Raw genomic sequence first — 14,930 nt, 5'->3', positions numbered from 1 at the left:
GGATTAATAATTTAATAAGGGGAAGAGAATTAGTGGTGGATATAATATGGTAGAGGGAATTATAATCCGAGCATAAGACCCTAAACGGTTCATGCAAGGAATAATTCGATCTACAAAGTGGAAGGAACAACGGTATAAAATTTCTAGTCAGTCTAATAGGAATCGTGAAGTTTATGCGGCTCAACAGATCAGGGCTGTCTATGTCACCCCTTATCAAGTTGTGCATAAATATCACACCAAGCATTTTTCTACGGTTAACTAAGGATGGGAGGTTTACTAATAGTAGTCTACTAGAGTAAGATGGGAGTCTTACACCCGCATCCCAGTTAAGGCCCCGCAGAGCAAAGAGTAAAAAGTTTTTCTGTACTGATTCTATACGGTCCTGGTGTACTTTGTACTGAGGGCACCATACACAGGAGCCGTATTCTAAGATCGGACGAACAAGCGAGGTATAGAGAGTCTTTGTTATATAGGGGTCGTCAAATTCCTTTGACCACCTCTTTATAAACCCAAGCACGCCCATGGCCTTATTTACCATGGTAGAAATGTGTTCGGAAAACTTTAACTTGGGGTCTAACATAACACCCAGATCATCCACCAGGGTAATTCTCTCAAGAGAACCACCAAATAGGGTGTAGGGAGCCAACAAAGGGCTAGAACGATGAAATGTCATAACTTTGCATTTCGAGGCATTAAGGTGTAACAAGTTTGCACAACACCATGACTGAAAGTTATTGAGATCGGATTGCAAGCGAGAATGAAATGAAATGTCCTTGTACTGGACACAGAGTTTAACATCATCCGCATACATAAGTACTCGAGAGTATGTTAATACTGAAGGTAAGTCATTAATAAAGAGTGTGAAGAGTAAGGGGCCTAGATGGCTGCCTTGTGGTACTCCCGAAGAAACCTTTACTGGTAAAGAGAGGGAGTTTTTGAAGAGGACTCTTTGAGACCTAGAACAAAGATAGCTAGAAATCCATCTCAGGAGGTTGGGCGGAAACCCTAAAAGGTCAAGTTTATGCGCTAAAAGGGAATGGTTTACAGAGTCGAATGCTTTACTAAAGTCGGTGTAAATAACATCCGTCTGTAAGTTACATTGAAAGCCTTTAATAATGAAAGAGGTAAACTCTAACAAGTTCGTGGTGGTTGATCGCCGCCTTATAAATCCATGCTGAGTTGGAGATATAAGTGACTTGCAGAGATGTTGCAAGTGCGGAGTGCAGAATCTTTCGTATCGTTCGTAGTGATCAGACGTGTTTTTGTTTTGCGCTCCGCATTTTTTCCTTTTGTTTTGAATAAACAGCCGGTGTTTTCCTAACTAAATTCTAATTATACTTCCTAACCAGACAACAATCTGGAAACCTATTCTATTACGCGAGTGCATGCCTTTTGATTTGTGTTAAAACATTATTTAACTTTTTATTTTTCGGCGTCGGCTTGTGCTTGTGCTTGTGTTTGTGTTGTTGCAGTGAGTGAGTACGCATTACATTGCATTGCAGTCCGCTCTCGTCTGGTAGCTTTTGTTGTTTTATCACTCTCTCGCTATCACCTCAACTTTAATAACTGTTCTTTCTCTCTCGCTCTTTAAACTTTCTGAGCAATAGCGCTCTCTGCTTAGTAGCTCTCGCTATAACCGCTCTCCACTCTGCTCTCTTTTTTTTACCAATTCCGCTTTGAGCGTTGTCTGGCACATTGGTCTGATACCAATTTGTTTTGCAAATAATAGTATATATATAAATAAATAATAAAATAAAATGGAATACGCTGTGGTCTGTGCCAAAAAAAGCTGTAAGAAGCAGATCACCCACGATCAGCCGAATGTCCCCTGCTGGCTCTGCGACAGCGTAGTGCACGCAAAATGCGCTGGATTTTCTGGCCTCGTGAGTGATGCTATAGCCAAACGTAATGGCTTGCATTACAGTTGCGAGGCATGCCGTGCGGTGGAGAAAGACATGGTGGCTTTCATGAGGCAGACGCGGAGTGGCTTTAAGGAGCTGACCGTTGGTTTTAAAAACCAATACGATCGGCTCCTAGCCATGGAGGCTCAGTTTAGCGGTTTAAAACTGCTGAATGAGTCTCCGAGGCGCAAAAAGGTCACTCCGCGGGATCTGCAATTGCCAACCGTCACTCAGCCGTGCGCCGCCGAAAAACTGACTCCGACCACTCCAAGTGTGCAGCAGTTGATCTCGTTTGCCACTCCAAGGGCAACGACAGCTGCTGGCGACGCAGATTCGGTAGCCGAATTCATCGCCTCGGAGAATGTGCAGCCAAGTACGTCTGCAGCGTCCGTGTCCGTGGTGTCCGCAAGTTCGCTAGTTGTCCCGTCTATACCGATCCCACCAGTAAATAGACGTTCCGGACCTCCGGATATTGCCACCACAGGTACTAGGCCTGTGGTGACTAAACCACTGGTGGGAGTCCCACCAAAACGACAAGTTTTTGTTTCACGGCTGGCCCCTGACCTCACATCTAATGATGTAATTGCTTTTATTCAAAGCAAAATAAAAGCCGTGGGTTTAAAGGTGGAGAAATTTAACTTCTCTTATGCCAGGGAGATAGCCTCGTTTAAGATAAGCATCTCCCCAACTCAATTTGACACCATTTGCTCCGCCAAATTTTGGCCGGAGCATTTGGTGGTGAAGGAGTTTAAGGCTAAGAAGAAGAATAGGCCCCCCATATCCCTTCCAAACCTTTCCAGTGTGCCACCCTCAACCTCAACTTCCTCTTCCTCAACTTCCCGTCTTGCTTCCACCTTTCCAAAAAACTAACTTCTCTTTTAGTAACCTATCAGAATGTAAGAGGCTTGCGTAGTAAGCTCAGCATTCTTTTCCGGGATAGTGTTGCATTTGCTTCCCACGTTATTGTGTTTACTGAAACCTGGTTAAAGCCGGACATTCTTAGTTCCGAGGTTTTGGCAGGTCGGTACACAACTTTTAGAAAGGACCGTTCGTCTCGACGGGCAGGGGGGGTTCTAATTGCAGTGGACTCTTACTTCACGTCGGAACACTTCACAGTCCAAGTTCAACAGGAACTGGAATTCCTGTGTGTAAAACTGATTCTTCCCGCTTTCGCTATATTCATTACTTGCTCGTATATCCCACCTTCTTCGGATATTTCAATTTATGAGCAGCACTTGTCCGCTTTAACCGCTGTTTCTTCCTCGCTATCTGATAAAGATCGTATGATAGTTCTTGGTGACTTCAACTTGCCAGGAACTGTTTGTTCTTCGGTAAACGAGTCTAGTATCCTAGTGCCCATGTCACGACATGACTTTGTTGACGGCTTGCTTGACCTATCCCTGTCTCAAGTCAACCATGTGAAAAATTCCTTGGGTCGATTGCTTGATCTGTGCTTTGTATTGGATCCGACCATAGTGTTGTTAACCCGAGCCCTTCCGCTCACTATACCTGAAGACGCCTACCACCCTACTTTCGAGGTGTCGCTAGATATAGGACCAACTGTATTGGATCGGTCGAGTAGGCTGCCCGAACGTGTCCGCTGCTTTCGTAAAGCCGAGTTTGCGAAGCTTAATAACCTCATTAGGGATTTTGATTGGTCTGCTTTGTACTTGTGCACTGATATCATAAAAGGCACAAACATTTTTTACAATGCTCTTGGCACATTTTTCGATTCTTGTGTCCCGCTTTCTTGTCCGACTAGATCTGGAAAACCCCCTTGGTTTACCAAAGAGTTATCCAGTCTAAAAAACTTAAAATCAAGACTTTATAAAAAATTTCAAGAAGTGGGTTCTCCTACTTCTCACTCTCGCTATGTATTAGCTCGGTCAAACTTTTCAGTTCTTAATGCTCAATGCTATAAGAACTACCTATCTCGATGCAGGATACGTTTTTCTCAGGACCCTAAACAGTTTTACAGCTTCGTAAACAGTAAGCGTAGAACGTCCGCACACCCATCCTCGCTATCATTTTGTAATACGTCGGCAAATAATGATCAGGCAATTGCCGATCTTTTTGCCCAATTCTTCTAAACCACCTATTCTGAGGAAAGCTACTCTGGTCATCCGTACCCATACGGTTTACCGAGGTCGAACGGCATTTTCAGTCCCTTGTTAAATGAATGTTCCCTACTTCATGATCTTCGACTAGTTAAGCCGGTGTTTTCACCGGGTCCAGACGGGGTTCCAGGTTGTGTACTCAGGTACTGTGCCGAGGCTCTGTGTGGACCTTTGCTTAAACTATTCACCCTATCCATTGATTCTTCTTGCTTCCCCCCGATCTGGAAGGAATCGTTTATAATTCCTCTCCATAAAAAAGGTAGCAAGTCTGATGCAAAAAATTATAGAGGTATAGCAAAGTTATCCGCTATTCCTAAAATGTTTGAGAAGGTTTTAACTCCGCACTTGCAACATCTCTGCAAGTCACTTATATCTCCAACTCAGCATGGATTTATAAGGCGGCGATCAACCACCACGAACTTGTTAGAGTTTACCTCTTTCATTATTAAAGGCTTTCAATGTAACTTACAGACGGATGTTATTTACACCGACTTTAGTAAAGCATTCGACTCTGTAAACCATTCCCTTTTAGCGCATAAACTTGACCTTTTAGGGTTTCCGCCCAACCTCCTGAGATGGATTTCTAGCTATCTTTGTTCTAGGTCTCAAAGAGTCCTCTTCAAAAACTCCCTCTCTTTACCAGTAAAGGTTTCTTCGGGAGTACCACAAGGCAGCCATCTAGGCCCCTTACTCTTCACACTCTTTATTAATGACTTACCTTCAGTATTAACATACTCTCGAGTACTTATGTATGCGGATGATGTTAAACTCTGTGTCCAGTCGAACGGCCCCTTACTCTTCACACTCTTTATTAATGACTTACCTTCAGTATTAACATACTCTCGAGTACTTATGTATGCGGATGATGTTAAACTCTGTGTCCAGTACAAGGACATTTCATTTCATTCTCGCTTGCAATCCGATCTCAATAACTTTCAGTCATGGTGTTGTGCAAACTTGTTACACCTTAATGCCTCGAAATGCAAAGTTATGACATTTCATCGTTCTAGCCCTTTGTTGGCTCCCTACACCCTATTTGGTGGTTCTCTTGAGAGAATTACCCTGGTGGATGATCTGGGTGTTATGTTAGACCCCAAGTTAAAGTTTTCCGAACACATTTCTACCATGGTAAATAAGGCCATGGGCGTGCTTGGGTTTATAAAGAGGTGGTCAAAGGAATTTGACGACCCCTATATAACAAAGACTCTCTATACCTCGCTTGTTCGTCCGATCTTAGAATACGGCTCCTGTGTATGGTGCCCTCAGTACAAAGTACACCAGGACCGTATAGAATCAGTACAGAAAAACTTTTTACTCTTTGCTCTGCGGGGCCTTAACTGGGATGCGGGTGTAAGACTCCCATCTTACTCTAGTAGACTACTATTAGTAAACCTCCCATCCTTAGTTAACCGTAGAAAAATGCTTGGTGTGATATTTATGCACAACTTGATAAGGGGTGACATAGACAGCCCTGATCTGTTGAGCCGCATAAACTTCACGATTCCTATTAGACTGACTAGAAATTTTATACCGTTGTTCCTTCCACTTTGTAGATCGAATTATTCCTTGCATGAACCGTTTAGGGTCTTATGCTCGGATTATAATTCCCTCTACCATATTATATCCACCACTAATTCTCTTCCCCTTATTAAATTATTAATCCTTACACACCGTTCTATTAATTAGTAACTGTAGTGGTATTTGTACTTTGATTGCATGCTTAGTTTCTTAGTAAGTTTAGTACTAATTTTCCTCGAATGTTAGTCTAATAGCTATCTTTCTTGCATGTTCGCGTTTGGTTCGGCTACGCACCGCGCGTCATGCGGCAGCGCCCCTCGGTCGGTTGGGCGGGAGGAGGGCTGCGTTTTGCCTGGGATCCGCGCGTAACAGCCTTCTGCTGGTGTCACACGGGCCACTTGACGGTGCAGTAACTGCATCGCCTCTTGAAAGATGCAGTCATTGCATGTCAACGTCCACACAAAGAAAACCCTCTCAAACATTTTAGGAATAGCGGATAACTTTGCTATACCTCTATAATTTTTTGCATCAGACTTGCTACCTTTTTTATGGAGAGGAATTATAAACGATTCCTTCCAGATCGGGGGGAAGCAAGAAGAATCAATGGATAGGGTGAATAGTTTAAGCAAAGGTCCACACAGAGCCTCGGCGCAGTACCTGAGTACACAACCTGGAACCCCGTCTGGACCCGGTGAAAACACCGGCTTAACTAGTCGAAGATCATGAAGTAGGGAACATTCATTTAACAAGGGACTGAAAATGCCGTTCGACCTCGGTAAACCGTATGGGTACGGATGACCAGAGTAGCTTTCCTCAGAATAGGTGGTTTGGAAGAATTGGGCAAAAAGATCGCCAATTGCCTGATCATTATTTGCCGACGTATTACAAAATGATAGCGAGGATGGGTGTGCCCGATGAGACCACTCTAGAGTACGAATTTCAGGTGAGCTGGCGCAGTTTCGTGAATCACAATAGCAAGAGGCCCGAGATGAACGAAATCAACAAAGGCAACTAGAACGGAGAGTAACGCGCAGATACATAGTCGAAAGACGTAGAGGAATTGACCAATAAATTCCAGTATGAGCCTGATGTTAAATATTATGCTCATTCTAAAGTGGAATGACCGTATTGTCATGCACTCAAATTTATGTTGGGATGTGTTGCTCATCAGGAAAAGTACAAATAACCGAAAATTAAACACCACCTGAACCATTGCACGGTTTACTTATTGGTACAGATCCAGATTCTAGCATGTTTTTGAACTCAATTCGCACATTCAATTCATGATTCCAAATGACATCATTTGGAGCAACAGAAGTAGTTAACAATATTGCTGCAAACGGTCAACAATTTAATTCCACGTTCAAAATCAAAGGCCACAAATCACAAAGTGGGCTCATTGCTGCCAATGCCAAACGAATCTCATAGATTTTTAAAAATCCCCAAATACTTATAGTTATTTTTATTGAACTTAAAAAATGTTTCCTAGAAATAATATACATGGCAAAACAACGTTTGCCGGGTCAGTAGTATACTATAGAATAATAAATTCGGGTACGCGCTTGGTTTTTGAGGAGCAGTGGCAGCATAGAAATCTTTAATGGGCCAACGATGTCTTAAAATAGTTTTAGAAATTATTCGGAATGCTTGGTCATAACGGTTTTAGGGGGGGGCTCAAGTACTAGTATGTATGTCATGCCTATTACTCATCTGACATATCCGATATGTGGCAACATTCAACAACTGACAGCTGTAGTCCAATTCTCTTCGAATAGCGTTGACATCTAAGCTCTCAGCTACTGTCATTCTCTTTCTCTTGTGCGCATGTCCGGTGTTTTTTTTACTAAATCCGAATTATACAATACAAAATAATCATTTTTCAGTTGCTCTGTACAAAGAAAAACGAAGCTAAACATAAAGAATTTCAAAATGGTGGGAAGATTAATTAATTAACGCATAAGCTAAACAGCGCAAAAGTTTTTAAATAAGATGCTTACAAATGTTCTTAACGGTGCGTTTGAAATAAATATTGTAATAAAACAAAATTCTATAAAAAACAAAACCACAAATGGTTAAATTTTAATCCAATAGAAATTAATAAATCAAACCAAATGTGAAAATTCTTGAAAAATGCAACTAAATAAATAAAAATGAATAACCTATTACATGCAATATGTTCTAAAAAAGTACATACATACATAAATATAAGTACATATGCAGATGCATAACAAAAACATAACTAGAATTGAATGTGAATAACTGAATGTGTGGGTGTGCAGCCCAGCCTAGTGGTACGGTACGTGCATGCATATGTACATATGTATGTGCCAATTCGAATGCACTTGATTAAATATATGTATTTATGTACATATGCAGACAGGTTATACAAAGTGTATTTTGTGTTATCTTATGATTTCTGATTATCAACAACATATGTTCGACTAATGCACAGCTGAACATGCACATGTTTCTGTAACGTGCTGGTGCTGCTTAGTAAAGTGTATACAACAAAGTAAATCGTGGAAATGTTTCGGTAACCGGGATCTATGCTAAACAAATTGGTACATATGTATGTATATATGTGTATGAATGAAGTGGCCGGCTTCTGTGGTTTCTAATGAATGTATCTCAATAATCCTGATAGTCCTTTAAAAGTGTCTTGTTAGTTACAATTCTTTTCTTTTCTTTCTTTTTTCTTGCAAAGCACGTATAAAATTTGATTAAATAATGATATTTCCATCGTAATCTATCCATAGGTATTTATGTGTATTTTCTGATGGTAGGGCGACGCTACAATGCCACACAGTTATAGGATCAGTTTTGAGCAAAGACTTTTGGAAAACGATACCAGATTACGCTTCTGGCAACAAAAACATCTTAAAATATGACGGTAAAGTACAGAACTATAAAGATGGTGAACAAACTATAATCGGATGGTTTTCTTCCAGCATTATGTACCGCACGACTACTTCTATAATGAAAAAAATGATGCCTTATCAACAAACAGTCATCAACCAAACAACAGCAATAATCCCTATAGGGTAAATGATAACTCGGAGTACTACGATGAGTACAGTGATCTAAGAAACCCACTAAACCATCCACTAAATTATGGTAGTGAGCGGATTTGGACCAGTGAAACAGAACTTACACATGTAGATAGCAGCTATAATAACGACTATGTAGATTACTATAGTAAGGAAGACCAACAAGATGTGAAAGGAGAAGCTGCCGACAACTGGGATGGAAATAATACGGTTATCACAGCTGAATATGGCTTTGAATATGGAAATCAAAAATGTACCTCAACAAAATTATTGCCTTTGCTGCCGGCCAATCAAAATGATAGTAGTAACGGTGTCGCGAACGGGTCGACTGTTCGAGGTGACATTGGAATGGAGATGGATCTGGAAGGTATGTATATGTACCCGCAAAGAGAAAACACCAGCCACCATGGTGCCTGCTTGCCCAATCATGACAGTGAAAAAGACCATGGGTCAGGCGCCTACCAGAATGTCTACGAAAATAATCTCAATGGACATACTGGCTATGCACCAGCACTTACAGATAATAGGGTGCCAGCAGCACCATTGCGTGTCTTGCCGAGAACACGAGCACGACCAGTTCAGCGCTCAAGTTTAAGTCAAAATTTATTTGATTTAAATGCAGATTCAACATACGCAGAAGATCCATCTATAGGTGACCTAACCATGACAGCACTTTGTATGGCCCCACCTACAGAGGCCACTGGGACCATCACTTACGACGCATTCGGACAAATGGCAAGGCCTTACACTTCTATGTTGCCATTAGACTACACGCATTACCAAGAGAGCAACTACAATGCGGACAGTCTGTCAACGTACAGCGATACACCGCCAAACACGACAGCTAACGCACAACATAAATTACAGCAGCAGCGTAAAATTTCTCTGATGATGGCAATGACAACGGCGTCTGTAATAGCATCTGGTGAGACTAGGGTACCAGTTCAAAACTCTAGTAAACCAGAGGAGAGAACTACAGCTACGGAGTCTCTACTAGGCGCCAGTACCAGTACCAATGCCACTGCAATAGCTTCAGGATGGTGGTCAGAGACAACGTTTTGCAGTGGGGAAGTTCTTACTAGTACTCCCATCACTGCTATGACGATGACATCGACGACAACTAGAAAATTGCCAAAACTTCTACCAACGCCACAGTACAAATCATCAACATTGTATACAACCGCCTCCTCAGCCTCAGATGAAACATCAGGTTCCTCATTACAATCTTCAGCACCCATCGTAGAGAAAAATCATCGTCCAAAGCAGCTCCCAAAGTTGCCAACTTCCCAATTCCAGGCCAAAAAACATTCCAAGTTACTTCCCAATTTGAACGCGTCGACTGCTCCTGCATCAGTGACATCATTACCATTTAGTTCTTTAGACGACACAGCAGCCTTTCGCTCATCACCGGAAGCTGAAGCGGAAAGCTTTTCGATGCTTACAACCACCAACTTACTAAGCCACACAAGCCAAGGCCCGCAATCTTATTATGCTTTTGTTAGTAAGGAAAAGGAAACCAATGAAGTAGATTTGACAACGTCCGAAAATGATATAGTGCTGAAATCTTGGGCAGTATCACCTCCAGTACCCTTAGAACCCCATCCTTGTCCGTCAAAGGAGCTGCCTTGCAGTGTTAGTCTGCAGATGCAGCTGAAGAATTCGCCAATAGCCAGCACTCCTGAAAAAGAATCGACTGATTCCTACCTGAATTTAAAAATGGAGCCATCATTGATAAAACCAGTACCAAGCTCAGAGATTTTAGCTGCGACCATAACTGAATCATCCTCCCACATTAGCAAGCCCGATGCAACCATTTTTGACATATCTGAATATCTAAAGCCTTATACATTAGATGCAATTAGTTATTCCAGAGAAGATGAAGAAGATCATATCACCATTGCTGTCAGCACCACCAAAACAATAGATCCCTCATACGGCCATGAAAACCTAAAAAATGATGATTTCTTTGATTCATTAAACTTATCTGGGACATCATTGAACGCACACAATCCATATTCTGTTGCAAGGAATAGCTCCGTCAATTATCAACCACCTCAGGCTGAGCCTGCAGACCCGACTTCAACGCCACCACTACCGATTAATTTCCATTTGAGTGACTCACCCTCACCCCTCTCCACATATTCGCATTTATTCAGCAAACCGACCGAGACTACCAATTTAGAACATGCAACCGAAGCAATATCCCCAACGAAAAATTTTTCTCACGACTTATTCACAACTTCGAGTTGGAGTCACTCTGACGATTTGTTCACAAAAACTGTTTTCGCATCTAGCTCTACAGTAAAACCAATTATCACTAGCCGCGAAGCTTCAGCTTCACCTTCACCATCAACGTTAACTTCGACATCATCAACAGCCCCAATATTATCCTACACCGATTATATGAAGAAATTTGAGTTACCCGAACTGCCGCAACCCATTCTAGAGATTTGTAACAGTAACTCAACTGTCAGTGTCACTGGAACTGAGGCCAACATTTCCGTGGCTAACGATGTCATTGTTCCGACTGAAAATACAGAATTTGAAATTTCAAGAAACGTCACAATCACAAGCACGCTTCCATCGCAGTCTTATTTAACCGAATTAACAGCGTCTAACTTGGACACATATAAAGACTTCAGTTATCCTGTAGTATGCCAGGAATCTAAAACAGATTTTGTTATATCGGAAAGTGTCGTCAAAATTGACGATTCGGACAATTCAATAACATTAGCACCGACTGCCACCACAGAATGTTCAGTAGACACTCAATTTCGACCCATCAATAGCGTCGAACCCGCGGAAACAGTGTTCATAGCTACTGAGTTCGATGATACTTTTTACGACAGCTTCAATGTCGACGTAACAGTACTGACTGCATCCATATCCCATATTGAAAGTGAAACCTGCTCAACTGCCGCGCCAAAGTCAAACAGAGACAATAGCTTAGAAATGACCATCGGAGAAGAAAAGGAGATTTCTATAAGCAAAACCAACGAAAAGGTGGATCACGTGGGCTTAATTGAACCAAACCTGAATTCTGGTCAGGGTGGATACTATAAGCCTGTCCAAAAGTCACCCACGCCAACGCAACAAAAGGCCAAAGTTGTTGCTTCAGCGGCAACGAGTGTGCTAGGCGGCCTATCCAAAGGTCTCAAGGGAGGACTGGATGGCGTTTTTAGTGGTGTCAGTTCAACCGTGGAAGCAACACAGCAGCAGGCTAACATAACCAGTAAAAAGGGTTTTGGATTTGGCCTAGCATCTAAGTTTGTACCGGCTGTGGGTGGGTTACTTTCCAGCTCCAGCCCCAGCTCCAGCAAGCAAACACAACCTGAAACATGTGTGGCTGCTGCTTTACCAACGCCCACAACAACAGAAAACGTTTTGGAAGTTAGTGCTGGCTGTATGGGAACTAACTTTGAAGAGAATCTTTACGAATATAAGCTAGAGGAGCCATACACAGCCGGCAGTACGACACTAACCCCCATAAACGAGTCTCATGTATACAATAATGCAATCGTTTCACTTAGCTCAACAACATATACTAATCCTGGTTATGGTTATGTGGAAACCTATGATGAGATCAATTTAACTGACGAAGTAGTGAGCGTGGTAATGCTGGACCATGATGAAGAGTATGGCTTCACAGAGCATCCCTATTCGTACCCAACATCAGTCGAAGGTAACAGCGACGTTAGTTACAGCTACAATGAGTCATATAAAGACATACCCAGTGATATGAAGCCCGGAAGAGCTTCCGAAGCATTTCATTACTTGGCTTCAAAATCGAAAATCACCGATTCTGGAATCCCATCACATCCCAATGAGGCTCCGACAAAAACAAGTGCGTCTTCTGGTACAGCTGGCGGTGGTGGAATGCTTGGATCCATTTTCGGAAAAGCTGCGGCTGCTATGCAATCAGCAACACAAGCAGTTAACCAAGGCGCCTCTTCGGTAGCATCAGCTGTAACACAAAAATCATTAGTGCCATCTTCAGCGGCACGTCCCAGTAATATGAGTGACGTGTCTGCTATGTCCTCGCCTAATGCAAGTAAGCCACCGAAGACTGAAATTGGATCCGCAGGATTTGATGCAATCGTGAATAGCGATTACAACAATCAGCTGACTAATCAGGAGTTACTGTCAAGCCATTACTCAAATACTGGCGAAGATTATGAGAATAGTAATATCAAAGTGCATGACTTCAGCCCTGACGATAACAAGTTATTTGCTAACTTATATTCGAATGGTAATCAAAGCCAGCGTGAAGATATGGTAAGAGCCGGGCAATCCCAAATTGTTGGAAATGGGGCAAAAATATTGCCGACGGTGCCGCCAGCAGGATCCACCGGCAAAAAACTGCCCACCATCAATGGTAAGTCGGGGCTGCTAATCAAACAAATGCCTACTGAGATCTTTGATGATGAGTCCGATATAGATGATATGGATATACCGATCGGTAAAGATCCGAGTTATTGCATTGATAGTGAGCAGGGTGATTACTACATGGGTCATCAGCAGACGACACCGTCAAGTCAGCCGAATGGTTATTATGAACACGTCAATTGTGGTTATGACTATCGGGAGGACTATTTTAATGAGGAGGATGAATATAAGTATCTTGAACAGCAGAGACAGCAAGAGCAACAACAGCAACCAAGCAACAGCAGCAAAAGACAGCAGCACCAAACCAAAATGATGCTATCAAACAATCAATCATCATTAGATTTCATTGACGAAGGACAGGACGATGACTTTCTTTACGAACACTACCAAAGTGAAGAAGACAGTGGCAATTATCTAGATGAAAGCTCTAGTGGGAGCGTTGGTATCGTCGAAGGGAGCAAGGCTAATAAAATCGACCTTACTGGCGTCGGAGCCCGACAAGACACCACCGAAGAGGCTATTAATCAGACACAAAAAACAGACAAATTTAGACAGGAGTATATTTCGTTGCAACTGACGCCAACACATCGTCCGGTTCAAAAGCAGGACAGCATTCTTCAAGAATCAGAATCAAATTTAATTGGATGTGAAGAACAGGTGTCACCTGACCTAGTCACTGGAGATGAAGATATAAATGATCAATTGTCTGATCTCGCTGACTTAAAAAGACTGAAGTCCCTAAAGAGAAAGCCACTCATGCGGGGTGAAACTGAGGAAGTAGTTGGTGGTCATATGCAAGTGATACGACAGGCCGAAATAACAGCTCGGCAACGTTGGCATTGGGCTTACAACAAAATTATCATGCAGCTTAATGTAAGTAAAACTTGTTAAACAATACTCAATATAAACTCTTATATCCTTTATTTTTACATAATATTGTATATACAAGAATTATTTAACCACCTCCGGTTTTGCTCGCTGATATTTTATCTGAAACTGATTATTGACTGATCAATGTCAAATGTGAATATAAGTTTACATGTTATTCATTATTTTGTTTACACTTGAAGAGGGTAGCAGAGGATAGCACCTTCGACCTCATAAGTAAGATACATACATACATATACGTATTCTTGACCAGGATTACAAGCCAAGTCGACGCAGTGATATCCGTCTGTTTATATGAAACTTGTCTATTAAAGGAAATCCATTATCAGAATCGGAAATCGGACCACTATATTATATAGTTGCTGTAGAAATGATTGCGAAAAAACATCTCGTTGCAGGAAATCTGTTTGTTTATAAAGATACAGTCGAAATATAGATGGCCCGGTGTGATTAGCAGGAAGATTATGCGAGCTTTATGGGTACACCATAAACGGTATAAAACAACACCTTGACAACTCCCCCCACAGAGAAAGGTATCTGAGTAGATGGTATTATTTAGTCGAAATGTCGACCACCTTTTTACTTGTAATAGTCGAAATATGTGAGCGCTTGGTTACCCGCTTCTTCGTAATTTATTCGTAATTTAGGGTAATGTAACCTGTTTATAATCTAACACACACATCGGTGAGTTGATGTTGCACCGTTTGTATGTCATGTTACCCCAAAAGCAGCCCATGCGAGCATGAGCCCATTACAAATAACACTGATACCGCAATTGAGTAGGAACAATTTAGTAGTGGCGGCTTTCACAGTTCTGCGCTGCACTTTCAACACGCTGAACGAATTTCAATCAAGATGATATGTACTCGAAAGAAGAAAAGTGTAGAAAATTTGGTTTATTCAAACTACATAAACATGAGTCCATCTGTAGCGGAACGGACCCGCAAGTTAAGCATACTTCTGAAATATCAAAGTCAAGCGTCACAGGTGAGTCTGTATGTGGAAATAGAGAGATATTTTATGAATACATTTTAAGCTCGATAGATGAATCATTCCTGTCATCTATATTTATG

At 41.8% G+C, this 14,930-nt stretch overlaps 1 protein-coding gene across 1 annotated transcript; it reads left to right on the top strand.

The window, feature by feature from the left end:
* Positions 1-7,355: 7,355 nt before the first annotated feature.
* On the top strand, positions 7,356-14,766 carry LOC117189218 (mucin-17-like). The gene is made up of 4 exons (XM_033394276.1): positions 7,356-7,547; positions 8,293-8,426; positions 8,485-13,842; positions 13,919-14,766. Exons 2-4 carry the CDS (start codon positions 8,421-8,423, stop codon positions 13,949-13,951), a joined length of 5,397 nt encoding a protein of 1,798 aa, XP_033250167.1. The 5' UTR covers positions 7,356-7,547; positions 8,293-8,420; the 3' UTR covers positions 13,952-14,766.
* The last annotated feature ends 164 nt before the right edge of the window (positions 14,767-14,930 follow it).

This window comes from Drosophila miranda, chromosome 5 (assembly GCF_003369915.1).
Source record: "Drosophila miranda strain MSH22 chromosome 5, D.miranda_PacBio2.1, whole genome shotgun sequence".
NCBI classification, from domain to species: Eukaryota; Metazoa; Arthropoda; class Insecta; order Diptera; family Drosophilidae; genus Drosophila; species Drosophila miranda.
Note: the sequence above shows the minus strand (reverse complement) of the source record. Positions and strands in the feature narration are given on the sequence as shown.

Bases quoted from the DNA above. Each gene is read 5' to 3' on its own strand.
- LOC117189218 (XM_033394276.1), top strand. The intron at 13,843-13,918 runs GTAAGTAAAACT...TGTATATACAAG, and splicing joins AAATTATCATGCAGCTTAAT to AATTATTTAACCACCTCCGG.